The sequence below is a fragment of the Opisthorchis viverrini genome (assembly GCF_000715545.1).
Source record: "Opisthorchis viverrini unplaced genomic scaffold opera_v5_277, whole genome shotgun sequence".
Classification (NCBI taxonomy): domain Eukaryota; kingdom Metazoa; phylum Platyhelminthes; class Trematoda; order Opisthorchiida; family Opisthorchiidae; genus Opisthorchis; species Opisthorchis viverrini.
In genome coordinates, this window is record NW_008751928.1 from 188022 (window position 1) to 207976 (window position 19955).

General features: G+C 44.2%; 1 protein-coding gene across 1 annotated transcript in view; it reads left to right on the forward strand.

Moving 5' to 3' along the window:
* The window catches only part of T265_09350 (hypothetical protein), a gene marked incomplete at both ends in the record, with an annotated part of 48561 nt that extends 30465 nt beyond the window's left edge, over positions 1-18096 (forward strand). Inside the window, 7 exons of the mRNA XM_009175391.1 lie at positions 2043-2149; positions 6144-6190; positions 8574-9039; positions 11497-11645; positions 13576-13747; positions 15841-16380; positions 16624-18096. Coding sequence (XP_009173655.1) covers positions 2043-2149; positions 6144-6190; positions 8574-9039; positions 11497-11645; positions 13576-13747; positions 15841-16380; positions 16624-16758 — 1616 coding nt within the window. The remainder of the gene's footprint in view (positions 1-2042; positions 2150-6143; positions 6191-8573; positions 9040-11496; positions 11646-13575; positions 13748-15840; positions 16381-16623) is intronic.
* Between the last annotated feature and the right edge of the window lie 1859 nt (positions 18097-19955).

The following is a 19955-nucleotide window of genomic DNA, read 5'->3' on the forward strand; positions in this document are numbered from 1 at the left end:
TATATATATATATATATATATAAATCATTAGGGCGAGATGGCTTAAATGTTTAGAGCGCGAATTTACTGACCGGAAGGTCCGTGTTTCGAACCCAATCTCTACCTCTCGACTTCCCCTGTCTAGGCTTAGGCGACCTGGCAGTATCTCAGCCCTCATACTTCCTTCGGGTGACATGGCACTGGAGGGGGGTTACAGCTGAACTATTTTTTAAAATACCAATTATCAAGCGCCAGTCGACATTCAGTTTCTTGAAATCCCGGCATCACGATGGCCGTTTCATGCATTTTTGTTATAAAAAAAAACAGGGTTGCTGCAGCTTGGCATATCTAGATGTTTTCAGGTTTATTTCAATCCAACGGTCCCTTTCCGTTTTCATCGGAATGCAGTGCCTGTGCAAGTGAAACGGAAGCATCGAAAATTAGATGAACTCAGTTTACCCACACTCAAGAAGCGAAATTCTTTGAGACCCACGATTGTCGCAACTGTTAAGTGGACTAAAAACACAGGGGACAACGTGACCATATTGATCATATCTGGATTGGCTTTGAATTCAATGTCCCCTTCAGCGGGTCGACTACCATGCTTTCATGGCTGCTTGATGATCGCGTAATTCTGAATACCTGAACTACTTTCGCGGGTGGCTAACCTCGGGGTTCATGTCACGGTCCTATTGATGCGATCTAACCTGCTACGAAAAGTGGAAAAGTAGACGAAATGTGCTTGATACACACGGTATGATACATCTGCGTTCAGGTAGCATGCAGTTGTAAATTAGGTCACCATAGATAAATCCTCTACTCGACTTCTGATACCAGCTCCTTTAACTGCGGAAACTGACTACACTAAGTTCAAGTGGCTTCCCATCAACGAGTCCCACTCCAGACTGATCAACTGGACCTACTTAGAAATCAGTGTTTGAGTTGAGTAGATCTCAACCCGTCCCAACATAGTGGATTCGAATTTTTCCGATGAGAGTGGACCTGTCACTCTCGCTTGTCTCAGTTTGATACTGAAATTCTGCTAACTGCAAAACTTGTTTCTACACTACACCATTTTCCACCCAAAAAATGCTATTTTCTTAGCTCTGTTGCTTCGCCTTTTACTGTTACTTGTGAACATTTTTGCTGCTAACTTAATCGACAGCACTAGTGGTTTGGGAATATCCGCTCCTTATTCAATACGAATAAAATCGAATAGATTGCTTGTGGAATGTAGTTTGGTCGAAGATAACACACTAATGCATGATTTCTTATTATTCGTTCAATGTTCAACCAAACTAAAAGTGTTTATTGAAATGACAAAATATTCGAAACAGTGCTGTTGGTAGTCTCCTCTGCAATGACGGCTTCTTTAATAGTGGATTTCTTCCAATGCATGAACCTCCTTGTTTCAGTACTGCGAGTTTCCATAATGGGTCTGTGAACAAAATATTGAGTTTCTTACTGAAGCATATTGACAAGGGGCCACCCTTCAAACTAGGGAAAATCTCGTAGTCACTTAGCAAGACCTATAAGCATTTGAGAAAAATGATGTCTCTCTCGAGCAACGATGCAGTTTATTGTACGTTCGAGTAAAATTGGCTAAACAGAATGAGAGCCGTTTGCTAACCAAACAGCTTTCTTCCGAAGGAATAATTTGACTGACACTTAGTTATCTCCGATAGCTGGCTAGCTGATCGGCCTTCCCAGTAAAGACCTGGTTCACATGGCACCAGTGTGAGTGAGATCCATAGGAGCGATCCTCGTTTGATAACACCATGTTTGTTTTACAACGCCCCTAGTCTATATGACCTTCGATAACATAAAATACTTGCTATTGGCGATGAATACTTGCGTCTTCTTGTTAATTTCTTGCTTGTTGGTGCTGACGTGGAACAAAAATTACTAGCGAGTTCCTCAAACCCAATAATTAAACGCTTAATCAAATTGTACTATTTCCGAAAGTATCCTCAATAACCTATTCACCATGTGACTCCATTGGTGTATACCCACACAGATGGTGTACTATTTTCGTTTATTAATTGTCGCTTTTTTCCACCCAGCTTCCAGTCCACAACTGAAGTCCGAAAGTAGTTCCTCGTACCCAACAACCTCAAGTGCCCCCGCTGTCGGTTCAGGTGGGGGTGGTGGCGGTGGCCGGTCGTCGCAGGTATGTTTAACTCATTGTCTATCACTGCTCTGCTGCAAATTCCTCGGGGGATCGTTAGTACTCGACACCGTAGCTGTTCATCTATGAGAAACAGCTGTTATCAGGATTTGCGACCGCAACGCTCGGAGATTCCTGGTAGTCAGGTTAAATACGAGGTGACTTGTCTATCTTTACTACAGGCAATGTCAACAAGTAAAGCTAGTTTCCTGCTTTTTCAGTAGTATATGCTACACCTGCACGTAATCGGGACACTGTGTAGCGGTTCGTTTTGTGGTGCTCTCCTTCAGAAGCAAATACCAATTGCAATGACCTAAATAATTCTCCTACATGATCGAAGCTATGCCACGCACCTGCATAGTGTGTAGTGCTACTACAAGAACTGAAAGAATCGCATCTCAACTTCATCGTTGTTCATCAGCCAATCGACGTAATAGGTGTGGTAGATAGATTACCTTACTTGAGAAGTTGCTTATTTTCCGATAGACTGGCTGAAGACGAAATCACTTCTAACGACCGGGACAGCTTTTGTCTACCTACAGTACCTATGGCGCGGCCGGACGTCAGTCCTGCCAAAGACAGGGTGTACATTCCCTTATGGATTACATGTGTTCCCTACTCGATGTGCCTAATCGTTTAGTGTTGCCTGAGAACTGTCTTGTTTAGGTTCGAAAATGTAGTGGGACATTTAGATAAGGAACTGGAAATCGATGGACGCAACTACAGAGAGAATAGTCTGCCTCTTACGGGCGCCATTTGCACCAGTGTGATTCTAATAAAGTGCTTATCTTTGTACAAAGTCATTTTTGGATGGAGTGCTGTGCTGGCATTGTTAACTGACCATACCTGCTTGTGCGAGTACTAGCTGCCGCCCGCCACACGATTTTCCTCCCTGGTTCCCTCACTAATTGCACAGAACGCTACGCAATCAGCGTTTCTCAACTGCGGTCCATCTATGGAAAACAGCACGGTACACCGAATCACGTATGATTCAACGAAACCACGTAACTGACCAGACACGTTGAAATACACTGGGCCACCGTGAAAATGTTGGATAAGAAGATATGGGACAGTAAGAGATAACCGGATTGTGGCAAATTTGTGTTCATCTGATCATCTTCGAGATGAACATATTGAGCAACTGAAAAATGTATCTGAAACACATTCTGCCCGCGCACGGGCATTCAATTTTTTATGCGTTTGGCGTTTACGGCTGGTATGCGTTGCGACGCACAAATTATTGCCTAATTAGCGGAGGCGGTCGATTTTTTTCAAGTATCCATAATCCTGATATGTAGCTCCTACTTACGCGGATTTTGAAATTGGGTAATATTTCTGATTCGTTGGATTAAGTAGCCATTTTTTAACTGCCGGCTTGCTAGTTGACCTGCTCAAGCTGGCTAAATTAAGATAAGTTCACACATTCACCTATCTCATGCTTTTTCTTCCTAAGGTTGTTTTTGAATGCAGATTATTGCTTTTTTGAGCTGAGGGGTTTTAACCGTTCGTGCATTCAATCGTGACTCACGATTGCAGCATTTTAATTGTCAACATCCACTGTATCTAGTGTATGGTAACTTTCGTTCGTGACATTAAAGCTGTCTTGTTTTGCCCGCACTTCAATTGCTTTCTCCAAACCGGACGTAACCATCTCTTCGTCGCCTTACTGATCACGCACGCACTCACTCGTGCAGTCAGCCAGTCCTTCAACCACTCGCTGCTATCACGTCACGGTTGGATGGGTTCCGAAAAACCCGGTAGATCGAATGCCAATCACTAACCCGACATCGGTTGCTGCTCACCATAAATCCAGCTAAATATGTTAGAGATGAAACAGGTGTTCACTGATTTCCACGCCCCAGGAGAGGTAGACGGATGTACTCCCGGCCCTGGTTGAAAGAATAGTTTTGCTAAACAAAGGTTTGATCATTTCACTTTGAGTTGTGTTTCTGCGAGAGTTCTCGTCACAACTTGCCTTCGACAACTCCGTGCAAGTTGCATATAGGTAACGTGAACAGGGTGGTACTCGAAGTATGGCGTTGGGTTCTCTGTCATAGGGTGGTTAACCCTGTCGGTGGAACATCATGGGCAGTTATTTGTTTCTATTCGATTTTTTCCGCATCCACTCTTTCTTTAGTTCAGTTTCTTTACTACGACTTTGTTGCACAAAAATGATGTGCATGAAAAGAGAACACCTGTCTTCACATATTGCCCGCACGAAGCCAAGGTCCCCAACCAGTACAAAGCACTTAAATGCTGTACAACCGTGCCGGCTTATTTTATCAGGCTTTGTGGTCGAGAGCAGGAGGTGCTAGTCTATCACAAACGTCCGAGGTGCCTGCACTTTCGAGCATTCATTTAGACAAACTAAAGATAAACGGATGGCAGAAACGCACATGACGTCGGTTGGCGTCCATATCTTGCAACGTTTCCCACCAAGTACAGGGATCAATCCCTTCCTGGTCGACCGGTAATACAAAATACGGCTAGAATGCTTTACTAAAAGGTCAACATGATACTGATTATTGATCTTCATCGAACAATTGTATACTGTTATCTTCATGAGTACAAACGAGGACAACAGTGTAAGAGCACAGGTTCTCAGTTGCCATGCAACCGTATTGATTGATTCAAATAGCTCAGAAGAACGGAATTAGAGAGAGGTTTAAAGGTCCAGTGCCAGCCTACCAAAGTTATGAGGGTATACTTTGCTGGAATTAAAATTCGAAATAAAACCCAGGGTTTGTACACGCACCTATTGAGGATGACGTTTTTGTTGTCGTAGCTACAGCGCAGAACGTGCTACAAGGGGTGTTTTCGGATGATAATGGCAAGCGTAGTGGGCTAGCTACGCTAGCCCGTAAAACGCATGTAGGTGAACTGTCCGGCTGCGATGCCTCACTCGGCTAACAGAATTGGTTCGTTTGAGTTTAACTATCTATCTGATTGTCGGTTAGCTTGTTTTTTCATAAAAAGCCAATTTCCCTTCAATCTGCGTTGCCACATCAACACACATATGAAAGTGTGACCACTGCCGTCTGCTGTATGCTGCTTTTCCCATTTATGAGTCAGTGAGTAAAATTAGGCCTTCTCCGTGCTGTGATTCTGCTGATCCATTTTTGGTTGGTTAAACCTTCAATTTATATGCTCCGCGCCATAAACCGACAAAGACAGTTAATGTGACTGATGGGGCCGTTGACCCAATGTCAGTCTCGATGGGTGGTCAGGATGGCTTGTATGGCGGTTGCAATCGATCTGCAAAACGATCGAATGACTAGTTCAGATCACAACAATATTTGTATCATCTGATTCTGGCGCTTGCATACCTGCACCGGATTTTGTTTTGTCATAGTTTGGAGCCAAGCCACACACCTACTCGCATTGTTGTGTCGAACTTGCATTCAGCTGGCGCAAGTTACAGTGAAATCACATCTGATGGCAGGTTGCTAGGCCCTCGCCTAGGTCGCCCCGAGAGTTGATGTACGATCCCGGTCCTTCGTCAACCCTTTGAGCAGCGTACCACACTGCTTATTCCGCTTCAGAACACGTTTGTTTGTGTGCCATCGGTGAATATTTCAACGCCCTTCTTGTTGCTATACAATACACAGCACTGATAACCATTTTGGTTTTTTGAATTCTCGGGGTGCGTTGACTTTCCACAACCCCATTTCTCCCTTTTGAGTTGATGCTCCGCCTCATAATTGACCAGTAGATAAACAAAAACGGTTTGTAGTTGCAGTATTCAGATTTGTTCTTATGACGGTTGTTGATCGTATAGAACGAACGGGCAATCATCACCTAGGTTCCGGAATTGCACTGTTCAAGTCACCTTTTAAAGCATTTTTAACCCTTTCCACCAGGATGGCGGGCTGTGATACATTTGCTTTGTTGGTTGTGGGCAGAGCTAATTTTGTCGCTCGTGAAAATTGATTCTGAGCATTCACGTTAAGTTTCGCACAACGCTTAGTTAATTTTCTCCTACTTTCCTGCTTTGCAGGTATCTGAATTTTCGGCTGGTACTCGTTGGCGGGGTTCGAGCAAAAGGTGAGCGTCCAGGCGGTTGATATGTTTAGTTTCTTTCCTAGTGACATATCAATAAAGCTGTATTTCTTTGGGAAATTTCGCCTTATTGGAGCTTCTGCAGACTGTAGGATGGTTGGTAGCCGAGGTGGAAGCCACAGTTGCCTTGACATAAACAAAGCAAACTCGCGTCTAGAACGTACAAGTATTGAGGCTACAATGTCATGCCATTCTTGGAAAGTGAATTCTCATAGTAATCTATGGAAACTTCACCTCGCGCAATTTAAATGAGACCTCTATTGATGCTCGTTAAATTCCTATCCCAAGTGGTTACTGTGGTCACCCTAATCTCAAGACGTGACGTATTGACAGGTTCGGGCATTTGAACTGCTTATACCTAGGCTTTGACAGCTTGCTCAGCCGTCGAACATCCTTCGGCTAGCCTAGTAGCTGTTCACCGAAAAGTTTCCACAGCTAAGCGATGTGACACTCATAAGTGGAAGGCAAATCGGTAGCAGTTTTTGGTTTTTCAGCATAGACTGATTTTGTCTTCTGAGACTGATACACAATCTGATTTTTATGGGGCAGACAGATTCTAAAATGTGTGATGATGTACGGGGACAAAAACGCCTACCTTTCGGCATCCGGCTGTGGTGGATATGACTTTGAACATGGCATAGCCACTTCATTTTTCCAGACACCCTTAAACTTGTTGATGTTCCCATTGTTTGTCGTGCTTTGAAACTGTGGACTTGCGCTTCGTGATTCAGCTCACCATGTTTCTCTTTGTTTCTGATACCCAATAAAGTGTTCTGTGTTCATTCCATTAGAGGCCGATTGTGTGATCCGATAGTCGAGATTTGTCTTTGGAGAATTTGGAAAAACCTTAGTGTACAGGTAGCGCCACACAAAACTTTGGGCAATGGAATATTCATACCGAAGCCATGTGACCTCGTGTTTGGAAAATTCTTGGATCATGAACATGGCGTATTTCAATGTCACCACGTCAGAACGACCAGCTTGCTAAGAAAACTCTGTACGCTCTGGAACCCTCTGTGATACCGATGGTCCATAAAACATGCATTGGCGCAGATCCACATGCTCTTATGGGGTTGACTTAATTCACGGCCGATGGTGTCCATCGTTTGAATACCAACCCTGTTTGTCTACGGAACTTTGGATGAGTGCTGAGGTTTCAGCCTTCTGTGCTTCTCAGTGCAGTCATCTGACGAATTGAAACAAAAAATTCGCAAGCCTAATTGTAACTTTGTGTAGTTTATGATTCATGCCCATCTGAGAACGCGTGAACCGAATAATGTAAATCGTCTGTATGTGGTCGTCCAAGCAAACTTTATAAGCCCACTCAACCGCATAATAATTTCCAGGGTGTTGCGTGCTTACTCGGCTTTCGTTTGATTGAGGAAACAAACTCTATACGTGATCGTTTTCGTCACTATCCACAAAAACACCCTTATAGTATGTTATGATTCTTCATCGTATTGTGAACCGACTCCTGAGTAGTTTAGCGTGTGTAACCACTGTCTTCTGATATGACAAAGACGTTGGCCATCGTTTTTCGCAGCACCTGTATTTACCTGCATCCTCGGGAATATACTTCTCACCAGCAGCAAAACCACCTCTGTAACTAATGCGAACACATGAAAGCGCGTAAGCCGCTCTTCATAACAGAATGTCGTATTTTCACTATACAGTCCTTAGTTAACAGCCAAAATCAGGTGGTAATGATCAGGCGAACTGTCGTAATTGTACCGATTATCATAACCGACAGAAATCCGGTTTACCAGAAGCAAGAAGAAAGTAGGAGGTAGCGACCAGCTTTCAATGAACCACGAACGTACTAAACTAGTCACAAACGAGAGATTTAGCTGTTTTCCAGGTGAGTCTCACAAAACCAAATTTGGTTTCAAATGAGTGTATTTCGCTAGTCGAGAAATTCCCAGCATAGGCTATCAGCACCAACGCTCCCAATATCAGTTCGTGGTCAAATGCGAAAACCTGAAGTGGACTCAATCCCGGAAAGCACATATAGCCCTTGATCCAAATCGTACAAGTCTTGCGAATGAGAGATTTTGGGTGTGATCCAGTCGGTAACCTATAAAACGAAGAAAGGACTAGCTCCATTTAGTATACTTTTTTTGTCGGGTCTTATCCAGAGTGGGTGGTATGGAAAATGGAATTCCTTATCTCTCTTTTAGGTCCCGCTTGCAACACCAGAACTCTTTGAACTACAGCCGTTGGGTTAGCCTCATTACTTTAGTTCACCTCAATACCGTTAACATTGCCAACGACTTTCCCGAATTCACGTTTTCCTTGTGGCATTTCTAAACTATTCTTACTCTGTAGAATGACTATATGGGTTACAGCGTTTGATTTTTTTGTCCTCCAGCTCCTCCGGACCCGGTGCTTATTCTTTCGTAGTCCTTCCTGGTGGTCAACTCAGGCCTTGTGCGCTAGCGTCCGCTCCAGGTGCTGCAACTGCCTCAGGTTTACCCAAGCGGCTCCAGCACCTCGCTAGTTTGCCACATGGAGATGTGGTTTGTGCAGTCACGATCGGAGCATGCCCAGTCGGTCGTGCCTCCTCGTTCGCTACCTCGTCTGATTCGTGCCGCGCTTTAAGCAATGCTACCACCAGCGACGCAGAAAGCTTGGCAGGATCTCCCAGTTCCAACGCAATCCCAGCTGTGGCTGCTCACTTCGCTTACACCGGTGCTCGGGGTAGCGTCAAGCTATGGGACTTGTCAGCGATCAGTGCAACAAACTTGTCCGGGATGTCAACGAGAGATATCGCTCCCCTAATGAATTTCGACTGCCTTTGCCCAGACAGTTATGTTCGGTCGATCAAGTTGTTCCCGGTATGTCCACTACTTTGCCTGTTCGTATTGATTCCTGCCATTGTTTATTCCGATGCTACATAGCTCTTTGTCACCACCTAGGTTCACAAATCTTACTATCGCAGGCTAGCTCGATTTTTTCTATTCCCTTGGTCGTACTTCTCCAGCATTTTTGTGTAATGCATCAACACTGCAAAATCTTCATAGTAGTGACTATTTTGCGAACTATCGATTGCCATTGCACTCAAAGGTCAAAATTTGTCGCCAAATTTGTTATAGTGTTTGAGACAGCCCTTCACAACAAAAAGAGGAAACCCATCGTTCCAGAAGATGCCCATCTACATTAACCTACCATTCAGAAGCGACGGTGCTTCTGAACCAATTAGGCGGAAACTAATGAGTTCATGCAGTGGACGGTTGAATGCCGCCCGCTATAGATCGGATGGCTTCACACCTACCTTATCACATATGTCACGCTGTGGAACGGGACTAGCCAAAAGCATGATGAGCGCGATTTCAACTCACCGGACCGATGTAAATCACCATGTCCATTTGGCTCGGTCGTTTAGCGTGATGTGTTGAGTGCTGTTAATTCGTTCCACAGCAGAGGCGATGGCCAACTTGGTCTCATCCAAATCGTCACATGAGAGCATTTACTGCGGTTCTGGATCGACGCTGGTTGAGTGCCTCAAGTACTCTCCTTTACCGTACCCTTTAGCACCTAATCTGCTTTTATACAAACATGTTAACCGTATGTCCTACTTGTGATTGTATTTACCAGTCGATACTTTATAGAAAAAATATTTTGTATTGCGCATTAATATGGGAATACTCATCAGATGTCTTATCTGCTCCGCAAAAAGTGTTATTTTCAGTCGACTCCACTATTTTTATTCATTTTCGGATCGCGCTCCAACCGAATGTGTCCAGCAATGGTGGCTAGTGACTGTTCACGCAAGACTCAAGTGCGTCCGTATTACGTATTCGTATCAGTCCCGTGTAGGGCCCTCTGTGCTATGGTATCTGTTCCAACAGTTACTATCCAACTAATAAAAAGTTCATATAATCGCTTGGTCGGCTGAACTGACCAAGCTTGTTGGATTCAAATATAAGTATATATATATATATATATCATTAGGGCGAGATGGCTTAAATGTTTAGAGTGCGAATTTACTGACCGGAAGATCCGTGTTTCGAACCCAATTTCTACCTGTCGACTTCCCCTGTCTAGGCTTAGGCGACCTGGCAGTATCTCAGCCCTCATGCTTCCTCCAGGCGGTATGGCAGCTAGGCACCGGAAATGCGTTACAGCTGAACGGTTTATATAAATCAACATTCAGTTATAAATTTCTTCAGTGTCATACGCTAATTCATGCATAGCAGATTATCTTCCTGTCCATGAAACTGCGGTCATGAAATGGCCAACAAACAGCTCCATCCCTACCTGCTGTAGTTCTCCGTGAAGATACCATGAAATTAGTGTTTGAGTGAAGTGAAGAAAAGTCAACTCATGGTCAGCAAATGACAGTCTCTAAGGTTTATAAGAGAATAATCCATTTTATGCAGTTCCCTTTGATGGGGTTTGTTATATCCTTTGCCGATCCATTTCCAAACTGTTCGTAACTAAACACTGACGGTTATGACTAAAAAATCGTTACTGTTCCGTATGCGGCTTTCTTTCCATTCAGCTTTGTAAGTAACGAAAAGCCGCAAATACGATATCCTTATTCCGTTCTCGTGGACTGCTTCTGACTTCACGAATTGTCTACCTACCGAGAACCAACTCTAGTTATTGTTGGTTTGAGCTTTTTGGACGAAAACTGATAACCTTTGGCTAAAATAACTGCCATAAGTAACGCCAACCGTTGTCCGTTCAATCCAACTGGAGAAAAGAACATTAGCTTGAAAAGCTCGGAGGTTGGTCCCCAAAGCATCATATCTTCCGTTCCCGGTTTGATTGTGTCCACACCGTATGCTGCACACCACCCAAGTTGACGCCATTCTCAGCCTGCAAACGTTCGGACTGAAACTGCAACTGCAAACCTTAAAGGGCCCTCATAGAATTTTTTATATAGTTGCACTCCATTAGGTTCGATCAGAACCGAAGCTAGCTACTTCGCACCTTGTGTGCTCTGAAGTCGGGCACACTGATCCGTGCATGATACAACTCTCTTGGAGGAATCTGTACCCATCATCTAAGCATCATATGCTTTGGTTTTGGTCGGCAGTCGTCGGCTGTGGAAGCGGTAGGTGTTCTGTTTTATGGCAGCCATTTTTATAAACTATGCTGGGGCGTTTGTGATATCTTTTCACATGCCACATGCGTAGTGCACACCAAAAAATGTATCTTACTTCCGTGGGGCTGACTTATACGACTAGTTTTCAAACGGTTTTACGTCTCATACCACGTAATTTTAGCTAAAATATCCGAGGGTTACTCAATTCAGAGTATTAAAATACTGTTTGTTTCACTTTCAGGATGCGAGTCACCTCATCATAGGCGGCGAATCAAACGCTCTAACCTTATGGGATTTGAACGGCCCTGGGCGTCGTAAAGCCGAATTAACGTTTGAAGCCCCTGCGTGCTACGCGTTGGCCTTATCACCTAATGGAAAACTTTGTTACAGGTAAATTGTTTTGACTATTCATCTCGTGTGCGTTCTCCTATTCATGCGCGTTGAGATTAGTTCCGAAAAACTTTGATCATTCCGGTTGGTCCATGGGAATTTTGGATTCCACTATCTCACAGCAGCTACGCGTCGTGGTGTATGGTTGTGTATTCTCAAGAAGGTCATTGGGCGACCGTGACGTTGGTTTTCTAACTTCATCACTTTTTTAATAATCGGTTTGTTCCACATCTGCCAGCAAGGTGTATTATGAGCATGGAATTGTTGGATATTCTTTTAAGTCACTCATTAAAGTGACCCATAGTATATTTATGTTGTGAATCCGTCTAGACTGGTGGACACAGAATCAGTTTGGAGAACTGTTTTGGCAAACGCTGTTGATATGAGCTAGAATATCCGTCGTAGAACGATCCATGTTCCTTGCAGCACGATTTTTTCCAATGCGATGTGGAAATCGGACAGTTGGTGTTATCTTCCTTATGTCATAAATTTGAGCTTTTTCGGTGTAGTAACATCGGATACAGCTGACGGATTGCCTCTTACTCGATTACACCACTCACAGCCAGTTTAGTCAGTGATGAAGAGCTATCCTTATGGATTACCATAACTTGTCAGATTCCGTGACAAACGATGATATGGCCAAGCCCTCAAAAGCAGTCTTGTTGCGTTTTCCGTCACTTGGATTGATGAATTTGTTGGTGTGATTAGGGTGGGATATTCACACTTTATTCCTGAGTTGCTCTAAATGAAGCTTCAGAGATCTATACTGTTATCTCACCGATGCATCGGCTGACAAGAACTGAAGATAACTGGTATCATTAGCGTATCCTTGCGCTTGAGGTTGTGTAGTCAACCTCGCGTAATTCCCAGTGTACTGTGTTCATATGGAGACCACTCGGCCAACTTATTTAGCCTGTCATTCACGACTCTCACTATCCTGGAGCGAGACTGAACTGAGCTGTATGTGCATGCCTTGTGTTAATACGTTCTCAAAGGCGTCCATTCCGCGTCTTTGCGTTACAGAGCTTTCTTAGTTGGAGACAAAACAACGACAAACGTAACCTTCTTTACGAAGGTGACCCCCAGTGCATGAGCATATCGGCCGAATGCACTTTCTCACTGCTTGGTTGACGGCTAACCAAGCAGAACCAAGTAAATGTTTTACTGACGTATCACCGTACAGCTAATCTCTAAAAACCTTGTTGCATGGTTGAAAAAACGTGAGAGGACTGGACAGGTCATAACAGCGAATTTTCCTTGCCAAAATGGTTTATTGATAACCGAGGGTCATTTCGTTCTACTCGATCGGTTGATTGACAACGTACAGTAGCGTACGGCGTTTTTTCTGTGGAATTAATGATGCTTAACTGACAGCCTACATTGGCTACATGATGGCTGATAAGCCAATAGCTTTCACAGCTGGTAGCACTGAGAACGACGGGGTCGTCACAGTATCGCAGCCATGTTTCTCTCCATAAAGAAATTTCTATTTATAGTGAACTTCAAATTCCTAAGCTGACTTAAAATTTGAGCTCACAAATCTGAAAAAAAGCAATGGATGGAGTAAAATGTGTGCCAGCTTTAATTACATTATTCGAACTCTAAAATCGATGAAAGAAGACTAGACTTATACAAAAGTCTCAATTTATTCATGCTAGTCTCTACACTGGTGCCCTCTCTGCAGCAGTTATTTTTGATCGAGCCGCTGGTTATTACTGTTTAGTGGTCTTATTGTGGTCTAACATTTTCGCAGTTATTGTTGATACTGTTGCGTCAGACCAATCACTTTGGTCATGTGGTTATCGTCAACCCCTGTCTAGACCATCGGCTCTAGACCGGTACCTTTCATGCAGGATGAGTGCTATTATCGAGTCCCGAAACGTGGTGTATAGCTAAGCTCATGTCTCTCATATCTCCACATCATCTTTAGCTGTTGCTCCGATGGTTATGTTTCTGTGTGGGATGTGCACAATCAAAGTGTCGTTCATCAGTTCCACGGTCATACAGACGGAACCTCTTGCGTTGAACTGTGTCCAGATGGAAACCGTCTATGGACCGGTGGTCTGGATCACAAAGTCTGCTGTTGGGATATTCGTGCTCCCGTAAGTTCTTTTTGAACTATGGTCGCCGGTCACTTTCCATCTTGAGGAAGCCGTTTTCTACAATTTACTGCTTCCCTAATCACTACCGGATCTATCATCCTCGCTAATGAATCGCCGTGCGATCCAACAATAGCAACTTATTTCACAAAAGTTATCTTGCAAAGCGAAAAATGAAACTGCGTTGGGATGCCGCCTTAATCACGAACTCTGGCATTAATATGGATTACCAAAGTCGGCTAATGTTGACTTCGTGTGCAGCATCTCCAGTTTATCGCTATAATAACTCTAGATTAGAAAGTGCCACGCAAGCGAAACACAAGTCCCTGCTGACTACTTCCAAACCCCTCTACTGACCCAAAGACTACCCAGCTGGATAGCTTGAGCGGCATATCTTAGTCCTCGCACTTGCTTCCGCTCTCATGATAGCTTTGCGTCCAAAGGGTGTTACGGTTAAACGATTCAATTATTCTGTCTGTCTACGGACGGATGTAGCAGAGTTCCACGGTCCAATATAGTTTGTAATTGTTCTGTCTACGGACGGATTTAGCAGAGTTCCACGGTCCAATATAGTTTGGCATACTCAAACTTAAAACTTCATTGATATCTGCGTTGCTCATTCAGACATTTGAGTAAGCGTCGAGCAGACACTTCATGGGGAGGGAACACTTGGAATCCATATCGAGGCCATTTTCTGAATAGTGCAGTTTATCAAGTATACGGATCGTAGCAGAACACTTTGGCTCCAGGCTCACAATATTTTAGCTCATGTATGAAGTTATCTTATCTTTACTGGCAGCTTGCTTTTTAGGTCTTGCTTGTTAATCCTACGGCATACCTGACAGTCACCATACTATGAATTCTGAACCTTGCAGTCAGTCTAAGTACGAAAGTTGTTAATTAAGGCATTTCAGATGGATGGCCAAAGACCAGTCACGTGACGTTTCTGTAGACTTGGTTCAAACACACGTGAAATCAACTATTATTTTGTTCTCATTAATATGAAAATTTTCAAGAGGATGGGTTGAAAATTATCCGATTCCTAGTGGATCCAGATCATTATTTATGATCAATTGTTATGACGCCTATGAGCAAGAACTTGATAGTTCAACTAATCGAATTAAAAAGCGGGCCCCACTCACCCGTACTCCACCGTACCCTCATTCAGCACACAGAAGCAAGCGGAAGTCATTCGGGTAAAAGGAGAGATTGGTTTCTGGTGTTTTGTTTGCATTTATAGTTAAATTAAGGTAGGGTGGAGGTGAGATCAAAGGTAGCCGTAAAACGACCTAATGATTCAAAACTCAAAATGTAGACCTATCCAGATGTGGTGGCACCTTTCTTTGCTGGTTAGTCGAACCGAACCTGTAAAAAGAAATTTCGGAAGCTTTTGAACTACGTCCATCAAAGTAGTTTACATAGTATTTCGTATTAACAGGTTACAGGTTAACTACCTGTGGTTGTGCTGTTCTAGGACCATGCTTGGGTACCCGATTACGAACACGAGGCTCTTCTTCAACCATTATAATATACCTTTTTGGTGGAGGTGTTCCGTGAAATGCGAGATAACCAGTTCTGTGAACATCTTCAACACACTGAACAATAGACTGTCATCAGTAGAAAAAGGCCACCGTCGCCCGTGTTAGTGATGGGGCAACTCATGTACTTCATGTACTCTCGAAGACCTCATGTCGAAAGGTCGGTACTTATCGATTAATTACGTTGTGCGCTTTACACCGTGTGCGCATCTATGTTTTCGGAACACCACTCCAACTTTCTGTTGGCCTTATGCCTTTGTAGTATTTTGTCTATGGAGGCAATAAACTTCGCACGGCATTTGGTAAAGTTATGGAAGGCTTTCAGACGTATTCTTCGGGTGGAATAGTCGCGTCATCCTCGGTGAACTTTCCCCGAGCTCAGCACCACTCCCATTACAAACGCGCCACATCTTGTTTGGTCACAGCCTCACATGGCACCAGTGTGTTGCAACTCGTTAGCATGAATATGACCTATTGTCTCTGTCGATGTGTATCCGACTTGGTTAGTTAACATCCGCTCATTCGTTTGCGATCAAATCACTTCTTTTTTAATTCCAGACGTCCCGCTCTCTCGCCTTCATGGAATTCAAATCCCAAGTTTTCTCCTTGGGGCTGACCACTAATTACGGTTCTCCACATGGACATGGTTTTGCTGGTCGACGGCAGACTGCTTCGGTTTCCCCTCGATCAGGCGATGGGGACTCAGCTTCTAGCACCGGCTTGATGCGTGACTCATCGAGTCCTCAGTCTGTTAGTGGTGGCGGTGGTGTCGGAAGCAGGGGTGGTTCGGGTGTTGGCAGTTGGTTGGCTGTGGGTCTCGAATCATCCGAGGTCGAAGTAGTTGCAATCGGTCCTGATGGGTTTGCCGTCAGTAGTTCGAATTCTGCTGCTGGATCGCGTGACGAATCTAGTCCCGCGTTGTCTCCCATGTCCTATTCTCAACCTCCAACACCGCAACCTCAGCACTTCCGATTAACACACCACGAGAGTTGTGTTTTAGCCCTCCGATTCGCCCACCATGGTGACTGGTTCCTAACTACAGGCAAAGATCATCAGGTGAACGCCTGGCGTACACCGTATGGTGCTTGTCTCCTAGAGGTGAGTTTGTCTTGCGTCCTTGTGTCACTGATGAGCAATACGGCTTTGTTGCGAACGGATTGGTACAGCGTTTTTCTGGCCATCAAATGGTAGATATCCTGATAATTTTATGATGCGTCCACCATCTCAATCATTGTTGTTTTGTAGACCGCCGTTTGTTCATATATTTGTATCACACTTTCGCTTTTCATCTCACGATACATCTCACCGTATATTTCTACCCGTTATTCCTCACACTCTTAGACCAAAGAAGCTGCATCGGTCCTCACGTGTGACATTTCACCGGACGACAAATTCGTTGTGACTGGGTCTGGTGATAAACGCGCCAACCTGTATGAGGTGATTTTTGCCTCCTCCTCTTCTAATAACTCGTCTTAGTTACCAGCCACGTTTATTGAACTCCTTTCCACTACTCATTGTATATGGCACGTATCACGCATCTACTCATCATCGCCCATCGGCGTCCTCGGTCCTATTTCGGACTCCCCCTTCCTCTTCCGACTTCTTATCGTCCGCTGCGTGGTGATCCAATTGACATGAACAGAACGGTTTTCCCACTAACCGATCGCCTGTCATGACATTAGATTGGTTATTGCTATTCCCTTTGTTAGTGTTTCTGCAGCGGCACACTCGTTTAGCGTGTTAACAACACGAATCTCGCCATTGATGCTATCACCATTGGTTTGAGCTCTCTCTCACACACACGCATTTCCTCACCTTTTTGGTTCATACTTTTACCTCGTGTTTTCACATGCATTGGTTTTGTTTATTCCCGGTAGGAAACATCAAGATTACTCGTGTGTTGTTTTTCCTCGCCCCACCCTATAACATACTATTCGTCTTTTATCGGTTTGTGGGTTCATCTCCATCTTACACTCGATTCTCAAAACCCCTTTGTCACCTGTACCGGGTACTCTTTTCTAGAAAACCACGTTGTCATTGGTTTATAATGTACGGATCACCAGTGGAATTGTTACGAATTTTTTGCCCTATACGCGTCCTCCACTAGGTAAAAATGAATTCTCTCTCACATCCCTGTATATAGTCCTATGAACTATTCCTCCTGGTCTGCGCCCTCCCCTCAATCTTGTCTCTATGAGCTGTTTCTAGAGGATTCAGTTATTTTCTATAACCTTTTTGGATTCAAAGTTGTCGGAGTTAAGGTCATATTCGGTTCTCCTCCTATTCGTCACGTTAAGTTTTTACCCCTCGCGAATTAGCACACGTCTCTTCCCCCATCCGGTTAACGTGCGTGCGCTCGCCCTCAATATTCTGTCCGTCTTTTCCAGGGCACAACTCATTCATTTGTAGTAGCGCTTCCACCCTAGTATCACCAGTGTGTCGAAGTATATATATATACATACATACGTACATATATATATACCCTCTTGACACATCACCCCATTCATTTGACTGTTGTTGTCTTTAACTCACCAGTTTTCTTGGTTTTCTTCGAAAATGCTGCTCTTTTGCGCACGTGCGATCGCTATGGTTCCTATTTCCTATATCTGACCTTCACAATGCAATTCCATTCCCTTTGTTATCAGTACTACTGCGCTACAGCAGCAGCTGCATCTGATCTCGTGAATTCGATGTGAATTCCATCATGCGCAATGCAATATTATATGTTGACCTCAGCTGATAGATGAATGTCTTATCGTTTGACATCGTGTATGAGTTTTCCTGGTCACTAGTACATTGCTTCTTTACGTCAGAGGATGCACCATGGAGATAAAAGTTTTGTGGCATCCATTTGGTGATTATTCCACCCTGATGAAGAAGGAACACCCCAGGGCTGTCTTTCTATTGCTAGACCTAAGCTACTTCGTTGACTTGTATGTGACTTAGTCCAAGAATCTAACAGCGTTATTTATATCAGGATAACCGCACGGCAATTATGGTAGCTCGCAGAAGTCAAAAATCGTTTGCCAGACAACACTGTTTCAGCTTGGGAAAATTGCACAAGTCGTGTGGGTTTCGTTTCAGATTCGAAACGGACCGTTTCCCAACGTACCACAATGAGTGTTTGCAACCATAACCATATCGACAGAAGCCCCTTTACGGGCCGCGAACATTGTCCTTATTCGCATCATCATCATCACTTGTGCGCGCATACGCCATCCAGTAGATGCGTCACCCTGTCATACGACTGCAGTCTTGTGTTTTCATTGGTCTATGTCACACACTGCCCACGCGCTGAAAAAATTCGAATCAGTCAGCACCACACGGCGCACAGTATTTGCACAATGAAATCGAATTTTCGAAGTCTATGACATGTCACTGGTGCACCAAAGCAATCGAGCAATGGAATTCTGACTACCAGTCCAAACTTTTGAGTCCCATTTAAGCATCCCGGAATCTCAACGATGCTGGGAAATTGTTCCACCAGACTTTTCCGCCAGTGGTACGATTGCTTCAGTGGGCAATAAAATTTGGTGAGCTGCAAAAATATGAATGTAGATTAGGATGGTTTTTGGTTTGAGCACATGGGCAACAAGATGCAACATTTTGGCGCAAAAAGTCTTACTTCACTCGTAAAGGATGTGCAGCTAAGAGCATTCTGCGGCTAATAGACCCCGAACCACACTGAAGTCATATAGGTTGAACCTGGCCGTGGTAACTGCGCCACCGATGACGGGTAAGCAAACGCACTGTGACTGCTGCGTTGAAAAAATCCGAAGTCAATCTTGATGGTGGTGGATTGTTGGGTGTACTAAGTGTGGCACAGGTAGTAGATACTAGACCTACATCAGGCGAGTGACAGGATCAACCAGCGTAGTGCAGCTATGACAATCTATGTCACATGATAGCAGCGAACATACAACGGAACAGCGAGCTCGAGGGGGAATGTGCCAGTTTCGCCCAGTCTTATGTGATGGCTCGAGAGAGCTGAGTGGTTTAAGCGTCAGCTTACGGGGCGGAAGGATCGTGGTTCGAACCCAACGTCTGCATCTCGACTGCTTCTCTCTAGGCTTCGGCAACTGGGCAGTATCCCAGTTCTCGTGCTTCCTTCCGTTGGCATGGTATCAAGGCACCGAAAGCGTGCCACAGCTGAATGATTTATTTATGAGACGGAGGTGAAGTCGATACACCCTTGTGAAGGGATGCCCCAGTCAGTAAGAACACTTGCATGGTGGGCGCTCCTACTGCACTCTGACCCAAATGAGTGACAAGTGGCCATGTTGGACCCGTGCAAATTATGGGATACTGTGCAGCTGGGTGACTCATGCGTTGTAACCTTATTTAATCAGGTTCCGCGCTCTCTAGTAGGTCTTGGTGATGTCAAGACAATTGTGAGGATCCAACGTTCCCTGTATAGAGATAGATCACTAAATATTAGTGATTGGGTAACCGTACCACAAACACCGGAGGTCGCAAATTTCGTATGTTTTAGCCAAAATGGCGGGTTTCTTCTTATTCGCTTCGTGCCCTCAATCCACAACCGATCATCAATTTAGGCCATCCAACTTGGGAAGTAACAGCTTAAGTGGGCTAAAGCCTACAAGCTTGGAATTAAAAGACCGTTAAGACGGGAAATTGTAAGTCTTGATATTAACATATGGAGATTGAAAACG